The 22,230-nt window shown below is 58.5% G+C and overlaps 4 protein-coding genes across 8 annotated transcripts in view; 2 read left to right on the top strand and 2 right to left on the bottom strand.

The window, feature by feature from the left end:
• IFT122 (intraflagellar transport 122) overlaps positions 1-345 on the bottom strand; it is a gene marked incomplete at its 5' end in the record, with an annotated part of 28,181 nt that extends 27,836 nt beyond the window's left edge. For all 4 annotated transcript variants that reach the window (XR_013922566.1, XM_080350755.1, XM_080350756.1 and 1 more), the window contains one exon: positions 305-345. Coding sequence is in view for 3 of the 4 variants with exons in the window: in XM_080350755.1 (XP_080206881.1) it covers positions 305-345 (41 nt within the window). The remainder of the gene's footprint in view (positions 1-304) is intronic.
• Positions 346-524: 179 nt separating this feature from the next.
• MBD4 (methyl-CpG binding domain 4, DNA glycosylase) lies at positions 525-4,882 on the top strand. The gene is made up of 7 exons (XM_080350735.1): positions 525-690; positions 922-1,751; positions 2,322-2,396; positions 2,985-3,119; positions 3,339-3,488; positions 4,094-4,197; positions 4,604-4,882. The coding sequence occupies exons 1-7, from the start codon at positions 530-532 to the stop codon at positions 4,679-4,681; spliced, it is 1,533 nt and encodes a 510-aa protein (XP_080206861.1). The 5' UTR covers positions 525-529; the 3' UTR covers positions 4,682-4,882.
• A 270-nt stretch (positions 4,883-5,152) lies between these two features.
• On the top strand, positions 5,153-7,391 carry RPL32 (ribosomal protein L32). 2 transcript variants are annotated; one of them, XM_080350702.1, is made up of 4 exons: positions 5,153-5,412; positions 5,990-6,236; positions 6,471-6,652; positions 7,216-7,391. In XM_080350702.1, the coding sequence occupies exons 2-4, from the start codon at positions 6,141-6,143 to the stop codon at positions 7,343-7,345; spliced, it is 408 nt and encodes a 135-aa protein (XP_080206828.1). In that variant the 5' UTR covers positions 5,153-5,412; positions 5,990-6,140; the 3' UTR covers positions 7,346-7,391. The 2 variants fall into 2 exon arrangements, with proteins under 2 accessions (XP_080206828.1, XP_080206827.1); XM_080350701.1 differs by having other exon boundaries at positions 5,280-5,412; positions 6,136-6,236.
• Positions 7,392-7,616: 225 nt separating this feature from the next.
• LOC308043931 (cullin-associated NEDD8-dissociated protein 1-like) lies at positions 7,617-22,225 on the bottom strand. The gene is made up of 15 exons (XM_080350320.1): positions 21,757-22,225; positions 19,796-19,939; positions 18,436-18,590; positions 18,103-18,226; positions 17,226-17,482; positions 16,228-16,333; positions 15,463-15,602; positions 14,456-14,748; positions 13,535-13,676; positions 10,869-12,374; positions 10,459-10,554; positions 9,623-9,792; positions 9,368-9,532; positions 8,916-9,023; positions 7,617-8,784 (listed from the first exon to the last, which is right to left on the bottom strand). Exons 1-15 carry the CDS (start codon positions 21,822-21,824, stop codon positions 8,557-8,559), a joined length of 3,702 nt encoding a protein of 1,233 aa, XP_080206446.1. The 5' UTR covers positions 21,825-22,225; the 3' UTR covers positions 7,617-8,556.
• Between the last annotated feature and the right edge of the window lie 5 nt (positions 22,226-22,230).

Below are 22,230 nucleotides of genomic sequence, written 5' to 3'. Positions count from 1 at the left end.
GCGCGCACGGACCGCCCGCGGCACCGGCGGCTGCCCAGGCTGCGCGTAACGTGAAGGCCAAAACAGCCCCAGGAAGGCTCCGCTGCCCCGGATCCCCGGATCCCCGGCACCTGGGGCCCCGGACAGCGGACACCGCGCGCGGGGCGGCCCAGCGCCGCCTCAACGAGCCGCCCCGCGCCGCTCCCGCGCGAGGATCGGCCGCGCCCGGCCCCGCTCCCCGGCCCGCCCCGGTGCCCAGGCCAGGCTCCCCGGTGCCCAGGCCAGGCCCCCGGCCGGCCGAGCCCGCCGTCCCCGGGCCGCTCACCACTGCTCGGCCTTGTCGCGCCAGGTGAGCGCGGTGCGCATCCCGGCCGGATGTTTACACCGCCCTGCGCTGCCACGGGCAACGCGCATGCGCCCGGGGTCCCGCCGGACCGCCGGCACGGCAGGGGGCGCCTGCCAGCGCGGCCGGGGTGCGCTTGCGCAGGAGAGGAGGCGGGAAGGGCGGCACGTCACGTGACGTGACAGCGGAGCGCGGTTCGGCGGCGCGATGGCGGAGCGGGAACCCGAGCGGGAACCCGAGCAGCGTCCCGAGCACGGTCCCGCCCGAGCGGCTCCTTCCCCCAGCAGCCTCCCGAGCGGCTGGCGGGCGGTGACCAGGCGGCGGCGGTCGGGCCGCACCGCGGGCAGAACCGACGTGTACTTCGTCAGGTGAGGGTGCGGCCCGGGCCGGCCCCGCCGCTCCGGGGCTGTGCTCGCGCGGGGCGGCTGGACACGCGTGTGTGGAGGCTCAGCAGAGCTCGCTCGGGCGAGGCCCCGCGGTGTGCGCGGCCGCCAGCCTGTCAGCTGCTCGTTTGCTGTTCTTAATCACCGCAGCGGTTGTTTAGGCGAAGGGCAGGAGGGTGGAGACGTCTCATAATCCGCTTTTCTCTCCTCCCGCAGCCCTGAAGGGACTAAGCTGAGATCGAAAAGGGCGCTTGTGGAGTATCTTTGGAAAACTGGGGAGACAACGCTAACAGCAGAAGATTTTGGTTTTGCAGGCCCTCGTCAGAGCAACAGCCGCTCCAGGGCGACAGGGTGCAGCACAAAAGCTGCGGGAACTGTTTTGGAGAACGAGGGTTGTCACAGTCAAGCGCGAGGCCTCAGTACACAACACGGGGCAGAGGACGGAGCTGGAAACAGACGCCTGGAAGATGCCACCTCTGCTCTGGAAAGCGAGGATTTGGTCACAAAAGGCATAAAACCAGAGGACTGTTTGAAAAACACAAGAAAAAGGGCAGGTAGGAAAAGTGTTCAGAATACAAAAACTGAAAGAAGCTCAGAAAAGAGGAATCGAGATAATACCCAGCCCAAAAGGCCGAGAAGAGTGTGTAACAAACAGGAAAGAGAGTGCGTTCAAAACAAGAAGCTCTGCAGAAGGGCAGAGCCGCTTGCCGCTGGCAGCCGGGGTGTCGACCAGAACGCAGACCCCGCGGGTGCAGGAAGAACACGGGTGGGGGTCTCCAGGGCCCGGTCGGACACGCGGCTGAGATCGGTGCCGGCTCGTGAGCAAAGGGAATTGCAGAGCCTGGCGGAGCAGGGATGTATGGAGACGGGTTCTGATGACACAACTTGTGCAGAGTCTGAGGAGAAAACCAATGGACTGAACATGGGGAAAGAGACGGACAGAGGGAGTCGAGGTACCCGGGACGTCAAATCTGACACTGGAGTGGATGCTGACGTCTGGCAGCCCTGTGACGAGAAAAGCTTCACCACAGTTAAAATGCCATCAGGTATTTGTGTGGGTTTGGGCAGAATATTATCCTAACGTGCTGCCAGGGCTTCTCCTGACTGTACGAGCAAAGTATTGCGATTCAGGTCACGCTGCTTTGACATCTGAAACCATCTCATTTCTTTATCCAACAGCATTTAACTTAATGCAGGTTAATTCACAACTGGAACTTACTCTACTGATGTCTTCAGCTGTATAGTGTAATATAATAATGCTCATTACCTTTGCACTAATTCATTTAATATTGTTGCACAGTTGGTCGGTTTGATTCATAAAAAGGCTTGTTCTAGCTTGTTTCACACGCTGCAGTATGTGGAAAACGTTTAGTCCTTGGTTGTGGTTTGAGCCTGTTTCCTCGGACTGAGGCAAAGTAACAGTTTATCTTCTGAAGATTTTGTATAGAGTTGAAATACAGAGAGTACTGGAGTGGATCTGAAGCACATTTATGTCTGTACGCCTACAAGAAATCCTTGCATTTCCATCACAACGTGAAGTGGAAATGGTGTGTGAAACGTGACAGCAAAATACTTGTTTTTTCTCTTTTTAATGCTGAAGTATTATTTCTTTACAGAAGAGTCTATCCCACGAACGCAAGTGGATAGGAGGAAAACGAGTCCATATTTTTCAAGCAAATACAGTAAAGAAGGTATAATATTCCTTAGGGAAATAAATGTTTTCTGGGGGCAGGAACAGGCTGGCTCCAGATGAAGTGATGTTCTGGAAGATCCCCAGTTTTAGGCTGGCTGTGCTTAGGTGGCATCAGAGAGCCCGGCTTAGCGCTCCAGGGCTGAGCTGGGCCTATTTTAAGCCCCTGTGGTTTGTATCTTGCAAACCACCGCTGGGTCCGGTTCCGAACTCCTCGGCAGCTGTGCGGCGCTGGGCCGTGTGGGCTCGGGGGAGCTCTGGTCAGCCCCTGGGGTGTTGCCCTGTGGGGGGACTCCCTGCGCCCCTCAGCTGCTGCTCCGTCTGGGGGGGACCTGGGGACCCCTCTCCCCAGATCCGTGGAGCAGGGAGCGGGGCACAGCCAGGCAGCCGTGGCTCCTGCCGCCTGTGCCAGGGGCCGCCGTCCCGGCAGCTCTGTGGATGGTGTGTGGATTGCGGCGGTCTCTCCGCATGCAGTGCCCCCACCGGAGGAATCCGCTTCAAATGTTCTGCGTTTTAAACGTTATTTTCTTTAAGTGTGTGAGTCCCTCCTTCATTGCCCAGTAACCTTTCCTGCGCTGCCTCTGTACAGCCCCCAGCGCGCCCAGGAGGAAAGCCTTGCGAAAATGGACTCCTCCACGATCTCCTTTTAATTTGGTCCAGGAAACACTTTTCCACGATCCATGGAAACTTCTCATTGCAACTATATTTCTCAATAAAACCTCAGGTAAATAGAGCGATACAATTTCATGTTGTGTAAATGTAAGGGTGCTGTTAGAACAGCTGTGATTTTTAGTGGCATTAATGAAAGAATAAATGTATATTATGGCAGTGGATTAGAAAAAAATGTTTAATTAGTAACTCTTGCCCCTGATAAAAGCTCCCGGCAAAACGTGCACACAGGTAACTGGCAGAGAGAATGACCTGCGGTGGTTTCTCTCACCAGGTAAAATGGCAATTCCTGTGCTCTGGGAGTTCTTCAGAAAATACCCTTCTCCTGAGGTAACCCGGGCTGCGGACTGGAAGGAGATGTCAGAGCTGCTCAAGCCGCTCGGCCTCTACGCGCTCAGGGCGAAAACCATCATCAAGTTCTCCGGTAGGTTTTCCCGACTGTTCATGGAGCGGCCTGAGTGGCACCAGGGAGATAAATATTCAGCCAGCACTCTGGGACTTTCTGTTTGGCAAATACTGCTGGTGGTTTATTTTATGCAACATCGCGGTGTTGTTGGTCTTACACATGCAAAGCTGTTGATCCTGTTGTCTTAACCGAGACTGAAACAACACATAGATAGTGAGATGGGCAAGAGGCCTTTGTCTGGGGGACTTCCCAGAGGGGAAGATGTGAACGCCTGCAGGACTTGCCGGGGGGTTTTGTGCTCTGCTGAGGTGGCTCTGCTCTGCTTTGCAGCTGGTGACCTTCAGAAGGCCCCTCCAGATGGAATTTTTCTTTGATTCTGATATTTTCTGTACATAGAATGAAAGCATTGCTCTGTGGGTTCAGAGGAGATGGAGTTAAAACTCACCCGCAGAGGTTTGTTTAAGAGGTGCTTAAGATACACCCTGTAGGATTTCATTGCCTGCTTTCGGCACGAAAGACCTAAAACTTGTGTTTTGCATTGAAAGTGTCCCAAAGTGCTGTCTGAGCAGCAGGGCGCGGGGTTTAGTGCCAGCGTGGGCAGTGAGGTGTGTGCTGTGTTGCAGACGAGTACCTGAGCAAGCGCTGGCGCTACCCCATCGAGCTGCACGGCATCGGCAAGTACGGGAACGACTCCTACCGCATCTTCTGCGTCAACGAGTGGAAGGAGGTGGGTGCTGCGGCGGCTCCGGGGGCTCTGCCCGGCGGCTCCACACTCCCGACTCCACTCCACACCTTCTGTAATTTTTCGCTTTCACTGTTACTTTTCTTGTTTCCTCGATGTGGGGGTGAGTCTTCCCAGCCCCAGTTAAGATCTGAGTTCCCTGTGTTTCCTGCTGTCTCTGCGGTTGGTGCTGGGGGCTGTGGGCTGTGCTGGGCTCCTCTGGTGGGGCACACGGGGCCGTTCTGCTCTCTGGTGTAGGACCCCTCCCCATTCACGGGGAGCGGGCCCGTCCAGGGGCTGTATCCGTGCCTGGCGGGGCGGAGGCGACTGGAGTGCGCAGGGGAGACGGTCAGAGCGGGGGCTGTGCTGAGAGCAGGTGTTGTACTGACTTGACACTTCTGCTGTGCTTCAGGTGCAGCCGCAGGACCACAAGTTAAACGTGTATCACACGTGGCTGCGGGAGAACCAGGAGAGCCTGAGCCTCGGCTGAGCGGCAACCGCGCGGCAACCGAGTGTCAACCGCGCATCAACCGAGCGTCAACCGCGCCTCGGCCGAGCGCAGCCGCTGCCCTCGCAGCGCTGGGTGTCCTTGCAGGCTCCTGTGCTCACCAGGGTCTTAATGTGTGTGTGTGCGCTGCTCATCGCTCATAGAATGTGTAAAATATCTGTACATTTCTAATAAACGTATCCGTGTTTTTATACCGCCTGTTCTTCTGGGCCCCGGCCCCGCCCCCCGGCCCCGCCCGCTCTGCGGAGCCGCCGGACTCGGCGCGGCCGCGGTTCACGCGCGCGCGCGGCGGGCGGCCCCGGGAGGCCCTGGGGCTGCGGGGCGGGGGCACCGCCCGCCCGCCAGGTGGCGCCCGCCCGCCCAGCGGGCCTGGCGGAAGTGGCGCCTCGGCACAGCCTGGCGGAAGTGACGCCACGCAGGTCCTGGCAGACTCGTGGCAAAAGCACGCCTCGAGGCGCGGCGGGAAGCCCCGATCCGTTCTCCCGGGGCGAGCCGCCCGGCAGGACCTGCGGCAGGACCTGCGGCAGGACCTGCGGCAGAACCTCCGGCAGAACCTCCGGCAGGCGCTCGCTGCCCCGCGGGGCCCCGCTCCGCACTGCGCAGGCGCGGCACCGCGCGGACCTGGCAGGACCTTCCGTGTTTCCCATCAGCCCCCGCACGGGCCCGCCCCTTCTCTCGGCGGGCGCTGCCGCGAACGGCGCCATCGGCACCCGGTGAGTCTCCATCCGCCGCCATCCGTCCCCATCCGTCCCCATCCCCCGCCATCCGTCCTCATGCGCCCCCACCCGTCCTCATCCGCCCCGCGGGGGCCGCGGGCCCGGCGCGGCCGCTCCCCCGGGCAGGTCCCGCTGCCCTCCGCCGATCGCCGCGGCCGCAGGGCCGGGGCCTCCCTGGCGGCCTCCCGGGCCGGGGCTCTGCTGCCGGGGCGCGAGGCCCCGCCGCGGGGATGCCCGGCCGGGCTCTGCTCCGCGGGGTGGGAGCGCAGCCGAGCCGGCCGGGCCGCGGTGCGGGAGCGGGTGCGGGCCCGGGGCCGCGGGCGCGGGTCGCTTCCCCGGGGCCTGAGAGCGAAAACCGCCGCTTTTATCGCTAGTGCTCGGGCTGCGCGCTCCCGCGGGCGCGTTCCCGCGGTTTGCGTGCGGCGGGTTTGAACGGCTGTTCCCGGTCGGGAGCAGCGCCGGCGGGGCCCGGGTGCGGGGAGCGGGACGGACGCCGGCGCTGCGGGGCGGGAGCGGCGGGGGAACGCGGGCACCTCCCAGGATCGCATCTGGAGAGCTGCCGGTGCTCTGCCAGCTTCGGAGGCGGGAGGGACAGCAGCGCAGCCGAACGCCCATTCCCTGGCGGGCCTGGCGTGGCCGCGCGGGGAAGAGACTCTGCGACACCCGCGGGCGGGGCGGCGCGTCCCGGCGTGCGGGGCCCCTCTCATCCGCTGCCCCCAGGCACCATGCCTGCCCTGCGGCCTCTCGTCAGACCGAAGATCGTCAAGAAGAGGACCAAGAAGTTCATCCGGCACCAGTCTGATCGCTATGTCAAGATCAAGGTAAAGAGTCACACGAAATTCCTTAAACAGCGAGTTCTGGGCCAGTCGGGTGCGGTTGCCTTCGGGGTGGGTGGCGACCTGAAGCACGGAGGTTCCGTGCTGAGGCAGCGGGCCGGGCCGGCACCGCCTGGCAGCACGGCGCTTCGGGAGAAGGGTTCTGCTAGAGCGGTTACCTGAGGGCCCGTGTTCTCAGACCGGTCTCGTAATCACCGCGTGTTTTCTGCATTTCTTCAGCGCAACTGGCGTAAACCGAGAGGTATCGATAACAGAGTTCGCCGGCGGTTCAAGGGCCAGATCCTGATGCCCAACATCGGCTACGGCAGCAATAAGAAGACGAAGCACATGCTGCCCACGGGCTTCAGGAAGTTCCTGGTCCACAACGTCAAGGAGCTGGAGGTGCTCATGATGAGCAACAAGTGAGTGCGCGGGGCTCCGGGGCAGCGCGGTGGGCAGGATGCGGGCAGGGCCGAGGGAGCCTGCTGACTGAAGAGCAGGAACGCTGTGTTGGCTTCCATAGAGCTGCGGTGCTGCCGGGTGATGGGTGGCGGAGCCGCTCATGGGGGGCACAGGGTGTCTTGGGGCCAGTGAATTTGTACCTTTGGCAACAATCTGATGCTATGATGGTAGCAAACGGCGCTGTACTGCAGCACTGTGATAAAGCAGTGACCGAGCTGTGGCTTCCAGCTGTTGGGATGCAGGCCTACATCTATGAGTAGCACTTTCATAACAAAGCAGTTAGAGTTGTAATTAACACCGTAAAAAGCTACTTCTCACCAACTCCTTGTTCATAAGAGAGCGGGTGGGAGCGGAGCTGTGCTGGAGTCCAGCGCCCGCTCAGCCTGGACAGGTCGGGCTTGGCTGGGGGCGGCTGGTTCCCTGGGTGCGGCGACACGGCCACTGGGCCGGCGCTGGGTCTAGGCTGAGGCGCTGGCTGTTTGCGGCCGCTGGGCCCGGGCTGAGGCGCCGGCTGTTTCCGCAGGTCGTACTGCGCAGAGATTGCTCACAACGTCTCCTCCAAGAACCGCAAGATCATCGTGGAGAGAGCGGCCCAGCTCGCCATCAAGATCACCAATCCCAACGCCAGACTGCGCAGCGAGGAGAACGAATAGAGCGGCTCCTGCAGCCGAGATGTATTTAATAAAGTGTAAAAACCCACTGGGGTGGCTGTTGTGAGTGGCTGAAGGGAAGGGCTCGGGGTCTGCAGCGCCACGGCCCCGCTGCACCCGCTGCCTGCGCTGGCTCTGCCGGAGCCACCCGCGGCAGCGCCGCGCAGCGTGGCTGGACAGCCGACACGGTCGGGAATGAGCGCACACACCTTCACGAGTGCGTTTTTATTTGCTGTACTACTCAAACAGAATGGCTGTTCTTCCACACGGCACTATATAAATATTTTTCACATCAACCACTCTGTCAAACCCAGAGAAATGAAGCCGCCATGGCTACCAGAAGCATGTCGTGGTGGCCTAGGGCTCCTGACTTGCTGTTACATCCCCTCTGTCTCTTAAGGCTTTTTCTCCCCTATGCAAAGTGGGATTTGAACCCAACAGCCGCCACAGGCAAAGTTCCCAAGTGCAGAGAGTCTGTGCGGGCTGTGTGAGGTCTGGGACGGTACCGCAGTGAGTAACAGGCTTTCGGGAGCTGGCTGGCGGAGGCAGCTGCAGCTACCACCATAAAAACGCAAGTCAGGGGAGCGTCCCGTGGCCCCAGCGCAGCCAGGACCCCGCGCCGGGGCGGCGTTGGGTGGATGGAGCCCCAGGCGGGAGCGGGAGGAGCTGCCCCCAGGGGCTCCGGCCACTTGGCTCCTCCAGTCTGGTTTTGAAATGGGGTCTGTGCTTGCGATGCTCATCACTAAGGACATGACTTCTGGTTTTCAGCCATGTTACTTAGTAAAACGATATAAATATATTCTTCAGGCAATTTGGGGTAGAAAGTGCATGTGCAGTGGTTTTAAAAAAACGTTTTAAACTATTTTTCCTTCTATGCAGTAAGGAAACATTTCAGGCAGTGGGTTCCGTTACCATGGAACCACTCTCAATGCAGATTGCTTTGTACGCCCCTGAAAGACTGGCTGAAAAATCAGAACATCCGTTTTCCCACCCCGCCCCGCATCAGGACACACTTCCCTTATCTCAGGACACACTTCCCTTATCTCACACGTCTCCTTGTGACTCGCTGGGGTCTCTGGTGCAAGCGCAGCTGGAACAGCCGTTCTGCGCCGCTCCTGCCGCGGCGGCTCCCGCTGCCGCAGCCGAGCTCCGGCGCTCTGCAGGTCTCTGGGTTAATGCACCGGGGGCAGGGGCAGTGGAGTCACCGGCAGCTCTCAGCTCATGTCCATGGACTCCGAGGTGGGAAGGGAAGCAGAATCCTTCTGGATACTCTCAAACAGTGACGCCATTTCGGGGTTGGCTCTGATCTGAGAGGAGAACTCGGCCATCACGCGGCTCTTCTCCACTTCGGGGATGGTGAGGAGAGCAGCCACTGCTCTCATGGCAGATCGCTTCAGCTCGTCCTGCTTCTCGAACTCCTGCTTCACGGAACCCGCCTTTACCTGCAAACCCAAAGCGCCGTTTTGAGCTGGCAGCAGCGGCACAAGGAGCGGGACCAGCAGGAGCGGCGGCCCGGAGCAGTGCCGGGGCTTGGCGGCAGCGCCCAGCGCGGCGGCACAGCGCCCGGTCTCACCTTGGTGGAGCAGGTCGCCCGGAGGGGCTCGATGAGGCGCTCGAGCCGCTGCAGCACGGCGTTGGGGGACAGCGCGGAGAGCCGGGCCAGCATGATGAACGTCAGCATCTGCGCCAGGAGATCAAACATGGCATGAGAAGGAGGCAGCGCTTCCTACTAAGCTGTGAGGCCATCAGCAATGACACTGTATTTTTTTTAATACAGTGTCACTGTCCCCACTGAGCAAGTGCCAACTCACGGGTATTTTATTTGGGGGTAATTTTCCTATAAAACCAGCTCCACCAGGATTGTGTTTTCAAGGCCACTACGGCCAAACCAGAGCTGCACAATGTCAGGGAACGGCGCGGCAGGGACGGCCCGTGTGTGGTGACACCAGCTCATCTCACGGCCAGGCGCCCAGGGAGCGCAGCGCCGCCCCGCTGTCACCGCCCCGGGTACGGCCCCGCACGCACCCGGATGTCATAGTGGTCCTTCAGCCCGTCCTCCACGTGGTTCAGGTACTCGTAGATGTCCAGTCGGTCCAGGCAGCTTTCCAGCAGCGTGTACATGCATTCGAAAGCAGCTTTCCTCACGTCCAGGCCGTCATCCACTGTGTGCTTGAACGGCCCCATTTCTACCTTAAACAAGACAAAAGTGCAGCTGTCACCAGCAGCAGCCGGGGTGACAACCTGCCCGCCCCCCTGCGCCCCAGCCCGGCAAGGACGTACCTCCCGGATGAGCTCCCGCCTGACCTTCGTCTCGTTGTACAGGCTGGGGAGAACCGCGCCCAGTAAATCTCGGATTAAAGAAGGCTTGTTGTGCGCAGCAGAGTTGAACAGGGCTAAAGCCACGCGCCGAACGTTCAGGTCTGGGTCCTGAAGGGTTTTTAAGAAGTCACCTGTGGGATAAGAACACACCGGTCAGCCGGCTGCAGCGCTCTAACTGTTTAACAGTCATCGCAGCGCACGGCAAGGAGCCTGGGTGGGAAACGCCTGCGGTAAAGGAACTCCAGGGCTGCAGCCCAACAGAGACCCGAGATGCGTCCCCTCCCTCCGTGTGGGATTTAGTAAATGGGAGAAACATGACTTTCCTGCATTTGGGCATAAAAACAAACTGCATGGCTCCAGCTGCCTCATCCTAAAGTCCCATCACTAGCTTTGGTATTCAAGGAAGTTCAGTTCTGGTTTTGCTTTTGCTTTTCCTTGCTCAGATCTCATCTGCTCAGACTTCTGTGAAACAGAAGGCCGAGTTTTACACAACAGATCTGAGATGTGGGTCCTTGGACACAAGACCCTTTAAATGTGGGTTATATTTCACAAGATCCTTGTCATGAGGGGCTTGAATCATAAGTTCAAACACAGAAGGGCCTTAAGCTCCCTAAAAACCTGTCACCAACGGAACATGCCCGTGAGCAACATATCAGAGCACGTAACGAGGACTCAGCGGCAGCCTCGCTCTTCAATGCCAAAAGCAGCGACACACGGTAAAAGCCACGGGGACTGGATGAGGGTCACACAGGCGTGGAACCCTCGAGCTGCGAGTGACCCGGCCGCCCCTGCCCTACCTATGCAGCCCTTCACGAGCGCGTCGATGGGCTGCGGCTGGTCCGCGATCGTGAACTTGACGGCGGTGACCACGGTGCCGCGGGCGTGCGGAGAGCCTGCCAGGGGGGAGTCAGAACAGTGGGAGATCAAGGCAAAATCACTGCTGTGATCGTGAAATGCACATTCTGCTCTTGGTCCCGTTAAACACGAGAGATAAAGAGGATTTGTCTTAACAACAGCCTTGTCTAAATCCTGCACAGCCCCACGTGCAGCCCCCGTGCAGACACGCTCCTGCACCCCAGCGCTGCTCCGAGCCCTTGCTGAGACCCCTCCGGCTCCTCCTGGCCCCTGCGCACGCTTTGCTCCCTGTTGAACCCACCAGCGCTTCACAGAGCTCTCCCAGCAGAACGAGGCGCTCCCCAGCCCTTACCGGAGCAGAGCTGCTTCTGCAGCCGGGGCAGCAGCTCGGCGGGGTTCACCAGCGTCAGCTTCCCCAGGCACTCGGCCACCACGGTGCGCGTCCCCTCCTCGGCGCACTCGCAGTGCTTGAAGAGCAGCGCCCAGATGTCCTCCACGTGCGGCTTGAGGCCGTCGGCCGGGGACGAGCTGATGACTTCCTTCAGCGAGTGCAGCAGCAGGTACTGCCGCTTGGGCTGGCTGCCGATCTCCCGCAGCATGAAGGGCAGATACTCCTGCAGGTTCCCCACGCTGATGTTGCCCAGCGCGTAGGACGCAGCGGATTTCACCTCTTCGCTGGGGGAAGCGAACGCTTCCAGGATGACGGATTTGAGCTCTCTCTGCGCGCTGAGGTTCGTGGTGCGGCCCATCTCTGCCAGCGAAAGGAAAGCCAGCACCTTGACCGCAGAGCTGGACTTGGGGCTTTTGACGTCCTGGATAAACTGGGTCACGGTCGCAGGGGCTTCCTTGGGGCAGGCCGAGGAAAGCGCTGCCACGCACTTTGCGATGGAGTAATACGCCTGTTTGTGCAACGTCACGGTCGCCCCCGCGGCGCCGGAGCAGTAAACGGGTGCAGTCAGCTGCTTCATCAGCTCCGCGCGGCCCGCGCCGGCCGCCTTGGTCAGCACCAGCGCCTGGAAGAAGGCGGTGATGGCGCCCAGCGCCCCGCCCTGCAGCAGCGGCGAGTGCACCAGCTGCAGGACCTCGGCCAGGACGGAACCGCTGACCTTGGAGATGCAGGATGGATAAACCTCAGCTAACGTCGTAAGGAACGTGATGGCCACCTGGGAAACGTGCATGTCATTCTCGGTAATGAGCGCGGGGAGCTCCGTGAGCACAGGCTCGATCATGGGTGGCTTGAGGCTGTCCCTGTAGTTCTTCACCAGGGTGTCCAGGGCGGTCAGAGTGCTCAGCTTCAAGGCACGTTGGTTCTTTCTCAAGAAGGAAGCCAGAATGGGGAAGCCTTCCCCTAGAATGGGTCTCAAATCTATTTTCAGTGGAGAACTAGCAATTAAAGTTAATGCTTTGACTGTTGTCAACCTGGTGATTTCGTTTTTGAGCCTCTCCAGAAATATCTTCAGGGTTGGCTGGAGGTCGGTGCTCAGGTGGTCTCCCAGGCTGTAGATGATCTGTCCCATGCAGGAGATGGCACGCTCCTTCACCTCCTGGTCGATGTCGGCGGCCTTCAGTCGCTTCAGCGTGCCGGGGAAAAGGTCCTTCACGTAGGGCTTGGCATCGAACGCGCACGGCTTGTCCAAGGGCCTCATCACCTTCACCAGCTGCTGCGTGACCAGCAGAGCTTCTGAGGTGATCTTGTAGAAGGGGTCGGCGATACAGGCCACCACGGGAGGCAGCAGCGTCTTCACGTGAGGATGGAACACCTCCGGCTCGTGGCTGCACAGCAGGACGTGAAGGAAGGACAGTGTGTCAATCCTCATGTTGGAGGAGCTGGATTTGTCGGCCAAGGAGAACACAATACCTGTGTGAAGAGACAACAATGACCGCTGTCCTATCTCAGCAGGTGGTTGTTATCAAACCCACCCCCTCACTCAAAAACTGGACACAATCTGAATCTGTTTTCTTTCTTTCCTCTCCCCACCCAAGACATGAAAGGCATTAAAGAGCTGCTCCCCGCGCTGCGCTCTGCTTTCCAGGGAGCCGCAATGCAGACACAACTGTTCTCCGGACCAGCCTTGGACGGAGGGCTACAAAAACCTTTTAAAAAGTTAATTTGAACGTTCGTCCTGGGCTGGGGTGAGAAGAGACGGTGTGTCAAGCGCAAACGAGCACGACAGCACGGCAGGGAAAGCCCGGTCTGCACAACGGGCACCCAGGCAGCAGCAACGCGCGCTCGGGAGGTTTCCTGCACGCTTCTGGGGGGTCTTTAAAACCAGAACAAAAAGCAGCCAGGGCTGTGATGTTTATGTGTTTTACAGCTTCTGTTGGCACTGCTGGATGTAACCGTGGGCCACTGGAGACGGAGCGCCTTTGGAAAGGGAGGCGCTTCCAAGGCCAGTTTCTGTGGCTATATTCACGCTTCCCAGGAGACTTAACAAGAACCATTCAGATCGGAGCCGCCTGCCACCCCTGAAGATGTGCCGGACTCTTGGTTTGAATGGTTTTTCCCAAACTATTAATTCATAAGAGGGAGGTGCACGGATCAGGCCTGGGCACAACCACGGGAGACTTCTTTTATATCTCCCATAGAGTCACACCAAGAGCAAAGGCAGGAGCTCAGCACCACGAGTGTTTCTCCAGAGCGGGATTCTTCGTGAACCTACAGGCAGGAAGCTCAGGGAAAAGCGTGGCCGCACAAATTAAATAAACAGTCAATGAAATGCCACTAAATTTTGCAACAGCAAATGTCACTTGTGTCTCAGGCGCCCGGTTTCCAGGTGGTTCCCAGCCCGTTCCCAGGGGGCTGAGCAGGCTCTCCTGAGGTGAGGGGCTGGTGGGACACACGGACACGCTCAGCCTGGCCGCGGGACCACGGGGGGCTGCTCCCACGTCCCCATGGAGCTGAACGTGACGAGCACATCCTGACACTGAGCAGGAGTGACACACAGCAATGGAACCGGGGCACGCAGGCCAGGAGCGCCCTGCGGGAACGGCCGAGCCACCCTGCGCGCGGAGCTTTACCGGGGACCAGCGCAGGGACATGCGCGGCCAGGCAGCCGGGAAGGACGTTGGCCAGCTCGGTCAGGAGGCTGAAACAGCCCTGCCGGGATTTCACGCTCTTGTCCTTCAGCTGCTTGTGCAAGGCCTTGATGATGCTGGGGACCTGCAGTTTGGAAAAGAAAACCAGGAACGCGTCAGTCGCCCCAGCTGGCGGCGCACGGCGCGGTGCCACCAGAGCGGTGCCACCAGAGCGGCTGAGCCGGACGCGCCCACAGCACAGCCAGGCACCCGGCGGGGACAGCAAGGGACCCCATGGGGACAGCAAGGGACGTGGTGGGGACAGCAAGAAGCAGTGCCCCTGTCCACCAGAGAATGGACTCGGTACAGGTTACAAGACAGTGCACAGGAAGAAAAGTTACATGACCAGAAAAGCTGGAGGGGAAGATGATTTATCAGTGATGTAATTATATTTTGGCAGGAATGTCAACCCTCCTGCTTCACGGGCTCACCAGTCAGAAGCAGCATCGGCCACAAAAAGCTGCTTTCACAGCCATGCTACTCTATAACAACACAGTCATTGCCAATGTCTCTCTTGTCTTCTAAAATGGCACGTGTGGGCCCCAGCACCAGGACACCGGGCCAGCCAGGCCCTGACCAGCCTGCGTGGCTCGACCATCCTGACCGCACCTCCTCCAGCACACTGCTGAAGTAAAGCAGCGCGTCAGAAAAACTGCTTCCACTATCACTTGTGTGACCAGCAGCGACGAGCAGACTGTGCGCAAACACAAGCTGCCCGGGACGCCACCGCCTGTTGTCCCACAACGAACTGAGCTGGATGCTCAGACGAGGTCCCGAGTGTAACCAGCAGGCACATCCATGGGCGGCGCGGCACAGACGGCACTCGGTCACTCTGATTTCAGCAGCCACCACCTCCTCACGCACCTGGTTCTGAAGCATCGTCAGGGGAACGTCATCTTTGCCGGCGGCATCCGAAGCGTGGAGCCAGCTCTGGATGGGCAGCGTTTGCTTCAGCAGGGAGATGTAAGCGCTGAAGATGTCAGCTTTGACGTTCTCCTCCCTCTCTTTGAATCTGCTTATCAAGACTGGGGACAGAGTCTTGTAGAAGTCCTGCAGGAGGTCGTGCCTGCTGCTGACGATGGCCTCCAGGCACTTCGCCGCAGACCTGCGCACTTTCCAGCTGATGTCGTCGTCGTCGCTGTACTCGTCATCGCTTTCTGGGAAGAAGACAAGGGAAAACAAGACTCACCACCACGAGAAAACCAGAGCTGGAGCACCACTCGATCCGCTGAGCTTCCCCCTGCAGCTGACCAGACAAACGGACACCAGTAACTCGCACACATGGGAACACGAAGCTGTCCCCAACAGCCTGTCCCTGCAGACGTCACAACCAGCCAGGTGACCAAGCGCTGCCCTGTGCCAGGTTCTTCTGTTCCAGGTAAGAGCTGATGGAGAATAAACCTTAACCTTACAACCCTTACTGGCTGCTTCAGCGCAGGCATCAAGGCTTTTGTTTTAAAGGGAGAATGAGGTTTCCAGATTTTAAATCCAGAAATATGTAAATATTTGTCTTAGCAATTCCTGGATGGCACAAACAGCGTAACAATTTACTGTGCTACTGGCAGAGCGTGTAACATTCTCCAGGAAGCCGGCCAGGATCTTACCCCAATTAGTGTGAAAGTAAACAAAAATGCCTTTCTTCCAGGGAACTTCTTCTAACTGTTGCACTTGGCTGCCACACTGTACGTAACTACAAATAAAGACATTCTGGAAAGCTGTCTATAGCCAACAGGCGCTAAAGGGACCCTCCTGTCTGACCAAGGTTCGACATCCACCCGATGGGAAGAGTAACATCACAGAGGGTGAGAAACGGGGCGGGGGAGGCGTTAACCCGGCGCTCTGCCCGCACAGTCGCCCTCATGAGCAGGCACCTTGATCTTCATCCTCCCCGTTTTCCGTTTCCATCATCTCTTCCTCATCATTGTCGTAGTTGTAGTTTGGGTCAAAGGTGATGTACTTCAAACATAACCCCATGACACTGGGGATGTGATGGTCCATTTCCTTTGGGCACCTATCACGACAAATAAAAATCCTAAGAGATAATAAATTAAGATTAAACAATTTTAAATATCCAAATATCATCATTCGTCTCAAAAGGATCCTCAAACGTTTCACACACTGTATGAACGTTTTGCTGACATGAGTTAAAGCAGAGCTGCTCCTTCCTGCTGTGCACAGAGTGAGACCACGCTCCCCTGGGGGGCAACATGTGTCAGGAAAACAGTAAATAAACCACATTGGAGCAGCTGGCTGAAGCGTCCCTGCAGGGGAGAAACCCAGGGGCTCTGCAGGGCTTTCCCAAGACAAGCAGCAAACTTGGACCAGAGGAGAGGAGCGCGGCCCTGCCTCCCGCCCCTCGGGCAGCGGCAGCGAGCAGGTCCCGCTGAGGGATCCCCGGGGATGCGGAAAACTGCCCCCCCTGCGGCACCAACACACACACGCTCCCACCTGCTGAGAGAAACCTGCCCCAACTCCAGCCCAGCCCTGCAGGTGCAGAGGGGACCTCACTTGTGAGCTGCCTGCCCCGCAGGGTGCGCAGAGGAGGGCGCTCAGCACCGCACGCTCAGGGACGGATCCTTACACTGGGAGGACAGCGCCGCGCAGGACGGGGCTCGGCTGTTCCCGGGGGCACGCACCTTCTCACAAAAGCCTCGAAGGCCTGAAAGCAGTACTCTCGCAGCTCGTCATCCTCCACGTTACAGTACTGGACAACCAGAGGGATTATCTTCTCCAGATGTTCTCCTGGGAAGGGCAAAGGAAGCAGCATGAAGAGCCATTCCAGCCGCCGCTCAGCGCAGCAGCCGCAGCTCCGCACGGGCGCCGCCCCGGCGTGCCCGGCACAGCGCTCCTCCCAGGCCCACGGGCTCTGTGCCCGGCACAGCGCTCCTCCCGGGCCCACGGGTTCCGTGCCCGGCACAGCGCTCCTCCCGGGCCCACGGGCTCTGTGCCCGGCACAGCGCTCCTCCCGGGCCCACGGGCTCTGTGCCCGGCACAGCGCTCCTCCCGGGCCCGCGGCCTGGCCGGGCTCTGGGCACACGGGCCCTGCTCCCTGTCCTCAGCCTCGCTGGCACCTCCGTCACAGAGAGCTGTGGTTAGAAATCTCCTAGGACCTCATCTCAGCTCTGGCAGATCTTTCACACAGGAACACAATATAGAACCACAGAATGTCCTGAGCTGGAAGGACCCACAGGATCATCGGTTCCAGCTCCTGTCCCTGCACAGGACACCCACAGGTCACCCCGTGTGTCTGAGGATGCTGTCCAAGTCTCTTGTTGAACACTGTCAGGCTGGGGCCGTGACACTTCCCTGGAGCCTGTTCAGTGTCCAGCACCTCTGGGTGAACGCTGCCCTTTATTCCTCCTCTCATTTAAAATGGGGTGAATCCGCTGACCTAATTCCCAGGGGTGTTAATTCAGACCAGGGAAGTGCTGCAAGACTTTGAGATGAAATCCCTACAGAAGCGCAGCCAGAGTGTCCCCGCGGAGGTCAGAGCCAGCTCAGGCGCACGGAGCGAACCGCAAAGCACAAGCCGCTGGTGCGTCGGGACCAGGGTGGGCACACTGCTGTCACCGCTCAAGGAGCTGCTCTCAAACGCATGCACGTTTCCCAGCGCCATTCAAGCTACTCGTCCTACCTATGCGGTGTCCAGCCTGCCTACTGATGCCAGCGACACACTGAATGTACGTCCTGGTAGTAGAGGTGGACTCATTCCTCTTCAGCTCAGCAAGCAGATGCTCCATGAGCTCTGAGAAGATGTTTCCACTGCAGGTCAAGACAAGGTGACCCAAGGCAATGATGGCCCTTTTACGTACTGCCAGCCTGGGGCTTGTCAGCTGGGGAAGGAGGCAGTTCAGAATGGAGGAATGGAAAGAGTAGAGTGTTCCCCCTAGTCTGCAATCAACAGCACAAGACAGAAGGTGAAAGTCAAAGCCTCACAGAAGAATCTCTCTTGCCAGCAAAAAATGTAAAAATCCTTCAGCTCTGAAGACGTTGTGCATGTTGTGGGGAGAGAGAGGAAAAGGGTGGCTTTGGCACCTGGGTCTGAACACGAACTCGCTCACTGACACGGGGAGAGCTATTTGTCTCCATCGTGAGGAGCCTGGTTTTGACAGTGCCCTTCTGGACGGCCTGGGTCTGCCAATAACTTCCTGCACACAGCTGACATATGACACTGTCACTCCCACTTATGTAACGTGAGAAAAAGGCAGCAGGAGAAAAAATGCATGTGTGACCAGATCGCGGGGCTAAAATAAACTTCCCTGCTTTGCCCTCTCCCTCCCTGCACCCGTGTGAACGGAGCCTCCGTGGGATGCACCACCAGCATCCTGCGGTTCCCCAGCACCGAGGGCTCAGCGCGTCACCTCTCATCCCTGCTGAGATACTCCCCGGGGCAGCCAACCCAGATCCTTCGGGTTTAAGTCCTTGTAGTAGGATTAGCGAAATAGAGAAATCAACAGCAAACAGACAGATGCAGCCCCGCCACACGCCGCTGCCTCGAGATCCCCTGCTACCTGCTCAGCATATCTGACAGGATGTCCAGGGCCTCCAGCTGCACAGACACATCCTCCTGCTTGCCAATGGCTCCTGTCAGCTGGGCTGTGATCTTTTTGCACACATTCGCTGTCATAGTGGCACCTGCAAGAGAGAGATTTTTCCCCACTGTCAGTTAAAAATATGGCTTTTTACTGCTAAGAACCATTTAATCCCTCCTACGGTAGAAGAGAAGAAACCACCACTGGGACGCCTAACCAGAACAGCTTTTGTCTGAGAGGTGGACACGCACGGAGCAGCGGGGCTGTGACTCCCGATTGCCCCAGTGTGACAACCAGGGACAGACTCTGTACCTGTAGACGCTGGTGGCAGCTCGGCGATGACTGTTTTCAGTCCGATGCTGGAGATATCCCGCAGCTGTTCCTTGTCAGATAACATGTTTGTGCACAGCGTATCCACGATAGTTTCCACCTGGTACTCCTTCACTTTGCCAACCAGCGGGCCCAGGCTGTGCGGGAGAACGCAGTGAGAACCAGAGGAAGGAGACGCTTTCTGCCGCCAAGAGGGGTGCTGAGCTCACTGCTCCTCAAAGGCAGCTCAGCCCCGAGTGCAAACATCACCAAAACACATGGAGCACCGATATCCCGCAGCACATTGCGGCCCCTGGTTTCCATACCCTGCGCCTCTGCCTCAGCTTACTCTACGTCAGACTTCAGTCAGTTTTACGTCAGATTTGTAGGAGGACATTTCACATCAGCTACTACAGACATTACACAGAGCAAGGGTAAAATCTACAGGCAGGTACCATCAAACCTGCCTTCCAGGAGGAAACGCCAAATGGATTTTCACACATTAGCTACCTATTGCCCTCCGTCGTGTGTGTGAGAACCTCTGCCTGAGCCGGCGCTCGGAATTACAACACAGGGAAGACGTCGCCCCTTCCCTGCACTTTATTAGAAAAACTTTTCTGCAGGAAAAATGACAGGAACCCAAAGTTATCTTCAAATGGCCCACCCTTCTGGAACCCTGCGTGGAACTGACCCACTCAATTTCATTTCTAGAATGAACGCTGCCATTCAGCCGCGCTGGGGGAACGAGGCAGGAAAGAGCAGGGCAGCAGCAGGATCCTCCATCAGGTGATGCCGTAATAAAGGAACCTGCTGCCTTTTCCATTTGGATGTAAAAAACATCGACAAGGTCAAAGGCAAAGCAACAGCACAGGCTACAGCCGGAGTCAAAGCAGGGAAAACCAACAAGTGCATCGTAAACTTTAACGAAAATGCCCTGGAAGAGCAGGAGTTGGGCCTGAAATTCAACTGCCATTCTGGAAGGGCTATACATGCTCAGTACCATGTCCAGCAAAGGCAGGACCACTGGGAAATGCAGCGCTAGATTTCAAAGCCCGAGAAAGGAGAGGACCTCGATGACCAAAATTTTAAACTGGGCTTCTCTCTGAAGTAATAAAACCTCAGGCATGCTACTTTTTATGTGGCAAGATTCACACCACAAACACTGAACTATTTCCAAAATCACCTGCTGCTTCTACGAAGTACCTGTGTGCTCACGGCTCAGAACGTCAGCCCGGGCGCTGCCGCGCGGCGCGGGAGGCAAAGCAGGGTGTGCGCGCCCCTGCCGCGGGCCCCAGCGCCCCTCCGTGCCGGCGGCACCCGCACCCCTGCCCGGGAACGCCGCAGCTCCCGCCGAGGCTCTTACCACTTGACAGCCAGGTTCTGGACCTCCCCGTTTTTGTCCTCCAGCAATTTCAAAAGCATTTTCACAACCTTTTTCTCGCTGTCTTCGTCCAGTTTGATCGAATCTTTCTGCAGTTCCACCATCAGGTCGTTGGTGGCCATAAACCTGAAAGGACAGACAGCACAGGCGGGTTGGCTGATCTACAGACACAAATGCATTTCCTTCGCAGCACCTTAGACAACGCAATTTGACAATCTGTGCTTGTATGAAAACACATTTTCAAAGAGTAACTTAAACCCTTTACACTGTTGTGAACAATAATCCCACTTACAAGTGGGAACCTCAGGCAGAGGGAGCTGGTGAAAAGGCTTAAGCTAAGGAGTCTGGGAAAATGAGAATATAGGTTCTCTCTTCTCCTTAAAATTCCTAGCAGGGATGAGGTAACTACAACTCTAACATGGGCACGCAGCTCCTGGGTTTTTTTCTCGGTGACTAAATCAAGACAGCTAATTCTGCTAGAAAAAGTCATGGTGGTGTTTCCACCACCCGCCAGGCCCAGGAAAAGCAGTCTGGGTCTGGGAACGTGCCGGGCGCTGCTCCGTCTGGCTTCTGCAGCACTGGCACTATGGACCCACACATGCAGAAGTTATCAAGCTCAAAAATTGAAAATAAAGTCATGAGTCCATGCAAACTATTCCTTAGACGTTCTCTAGGCTCTATTTAGATTGCTGTTATATCCTTCAGGTCCTGGGAGCCTTTAATAATCCAAACGCTTGTGTCATCTGCACACTCAGCCTCTTTCCTTGTTTAACCCTCTCTGCAAATTTTGAAGGCCTGATGTTCAGAGAAATTTAAGTATGGTTATGGTATGTTAGTTCCCTTCCAATGTTTGCCCCTGCACAGGAACGGGCGCCTAAAAGGAACCACAGAGAAGCTCGTCCCTCTCGTGTCCCAAGTGCCCCCTCACTTTAAATTAGGCTCTGATGTAACTCATCCAGCATGTCAGAGCACCAGGGAACGGCTGCGTCTCCAGCCTGCGAGCCGCTCCCTCTGGACGCAGGGACCGCTGCGGCGCCAGAGCCAGCCCGAAATCCAGAACCAGAGCCACTCTGCCCCGCGGTGCGAACAACGTGCAACCTGCTTTTGGTTCTGCGAGAGCTATGAAGCTGCACTTGCAGCTCAGTGTCTGCCAGGACACGGATGACCAATTATGGCCACGGGCTGCGCAGTCCCGCGGCGGCACGGCCAGCTCTGCACCCGCTGCTGTCCCGCCCGGGGCCGCGGGACCCGGCGCACGGACCCGTCCCGGGGCAGCACGTGAAACCTGGTCCTGTAACTGGCCGTGAAACTCAGGACAACGGGTCAGGTCTGACCGTGTGCTGGGAGGAAACGGCCCAGGGACGTCTCCACAGCTGCCACACGCCCGATGCTGGGCACGTCTCATTCGGAGTATTAACTTCAGATTGTCTGAACTGTCTGTGCAACTACTGCAGCACTGACTTCTTTGAAAAGTACTGATTTTAACAGCAAAAAACCATCAGCAGCCTCTGCAAAAATCAACCTTCTTTTAGGATATTACTGATCCCTCTCTTCTAAAAGAGCTCGAAAGATCAAGTCTGGCACAAACATCACCTTCATACTATAAACTAAAGCAATTCGAGCACAGCCAGTCCCCGCAGCGTCCAGCACCGGGTGACAGGGCTCAGCTCTTCAGTGCGCTGACAGTCTAACCTTGAGCGGAAAAACAACCTACAAAGTATTTCAGCGGTTTTGCTACGATGCTCTTTGTTGGCAAAGCAAACAGGAATGTGAAGCCGTGCTCGCGGGAGCTGTACTCCGCCTGGCGCTCCGACGCCCGTTCGCTCGCACGCTGCAGCGCCCGCGGGGATCGCCGCTGCTCCCTGCGCGCCCCTCGGCCCGGGAGCACGGCCACTGTCCCCCCGCCGCCCGGCCCGGCCCGGCCCGGCCCGTCCCGGCCGCACCTGAAGTCCTTGTCGGTGGAGGTCATCTTCTCCAGCAGGCTGGAGATGTGGTACGAGCCGCTGGCCATGGCGGCGGCGCTGCGCGGGAAGATGGCGGCGGGCGCGGGGCCGGGGCGCCGGGCGCCCCTAGAGGCGGCGGCACCGCCCGGGACCGGAGCGGGCGCCCCTGCCGGCCGCACCGCCCAGCGCGGAGCCCTCCGGCCGGCGGGAAGGGGTTTCCCCGGGCCCGGCGGTGCCTCTCCGCGCTACGCAAGGCTGGGGCCGCCCCACCGGCGGCGCGATGGCGGCTCCCCTGCCCCGCGAGGGCGGCCCGGCGCGCGGCGCAGCGTAGGGGCCGCAGCCGGCGCAGGGCCGGGGCGCTGCCCTGGAGCCCCGGGCGGGAGTGAGCCCCCGGGAGAGCTGCGGCACGGCCGGCGCCCCGTGCCCTGCCCGCAAGGCGCGGCCGCGGTGGGGCCGTGCGGGGACACCGGCCCG

This window comes from Nesoenas mayeri, assembly GCF_963082525.1.
Source record: "Nesoenas mayeri genome assembly, chromosome: 10".
In the NCBI taxonomy this organism is placed as follows: Eukaryota; Metazoa; Chordata; class Aves; order Columbiformes; family Columbidae; genus Nesoenas; species Nesoenas mayeri.
Note: the sequence above shows the minus strand (reverse complement) of the source record. Positions and strands in the feature narration are given on the sequence as shown.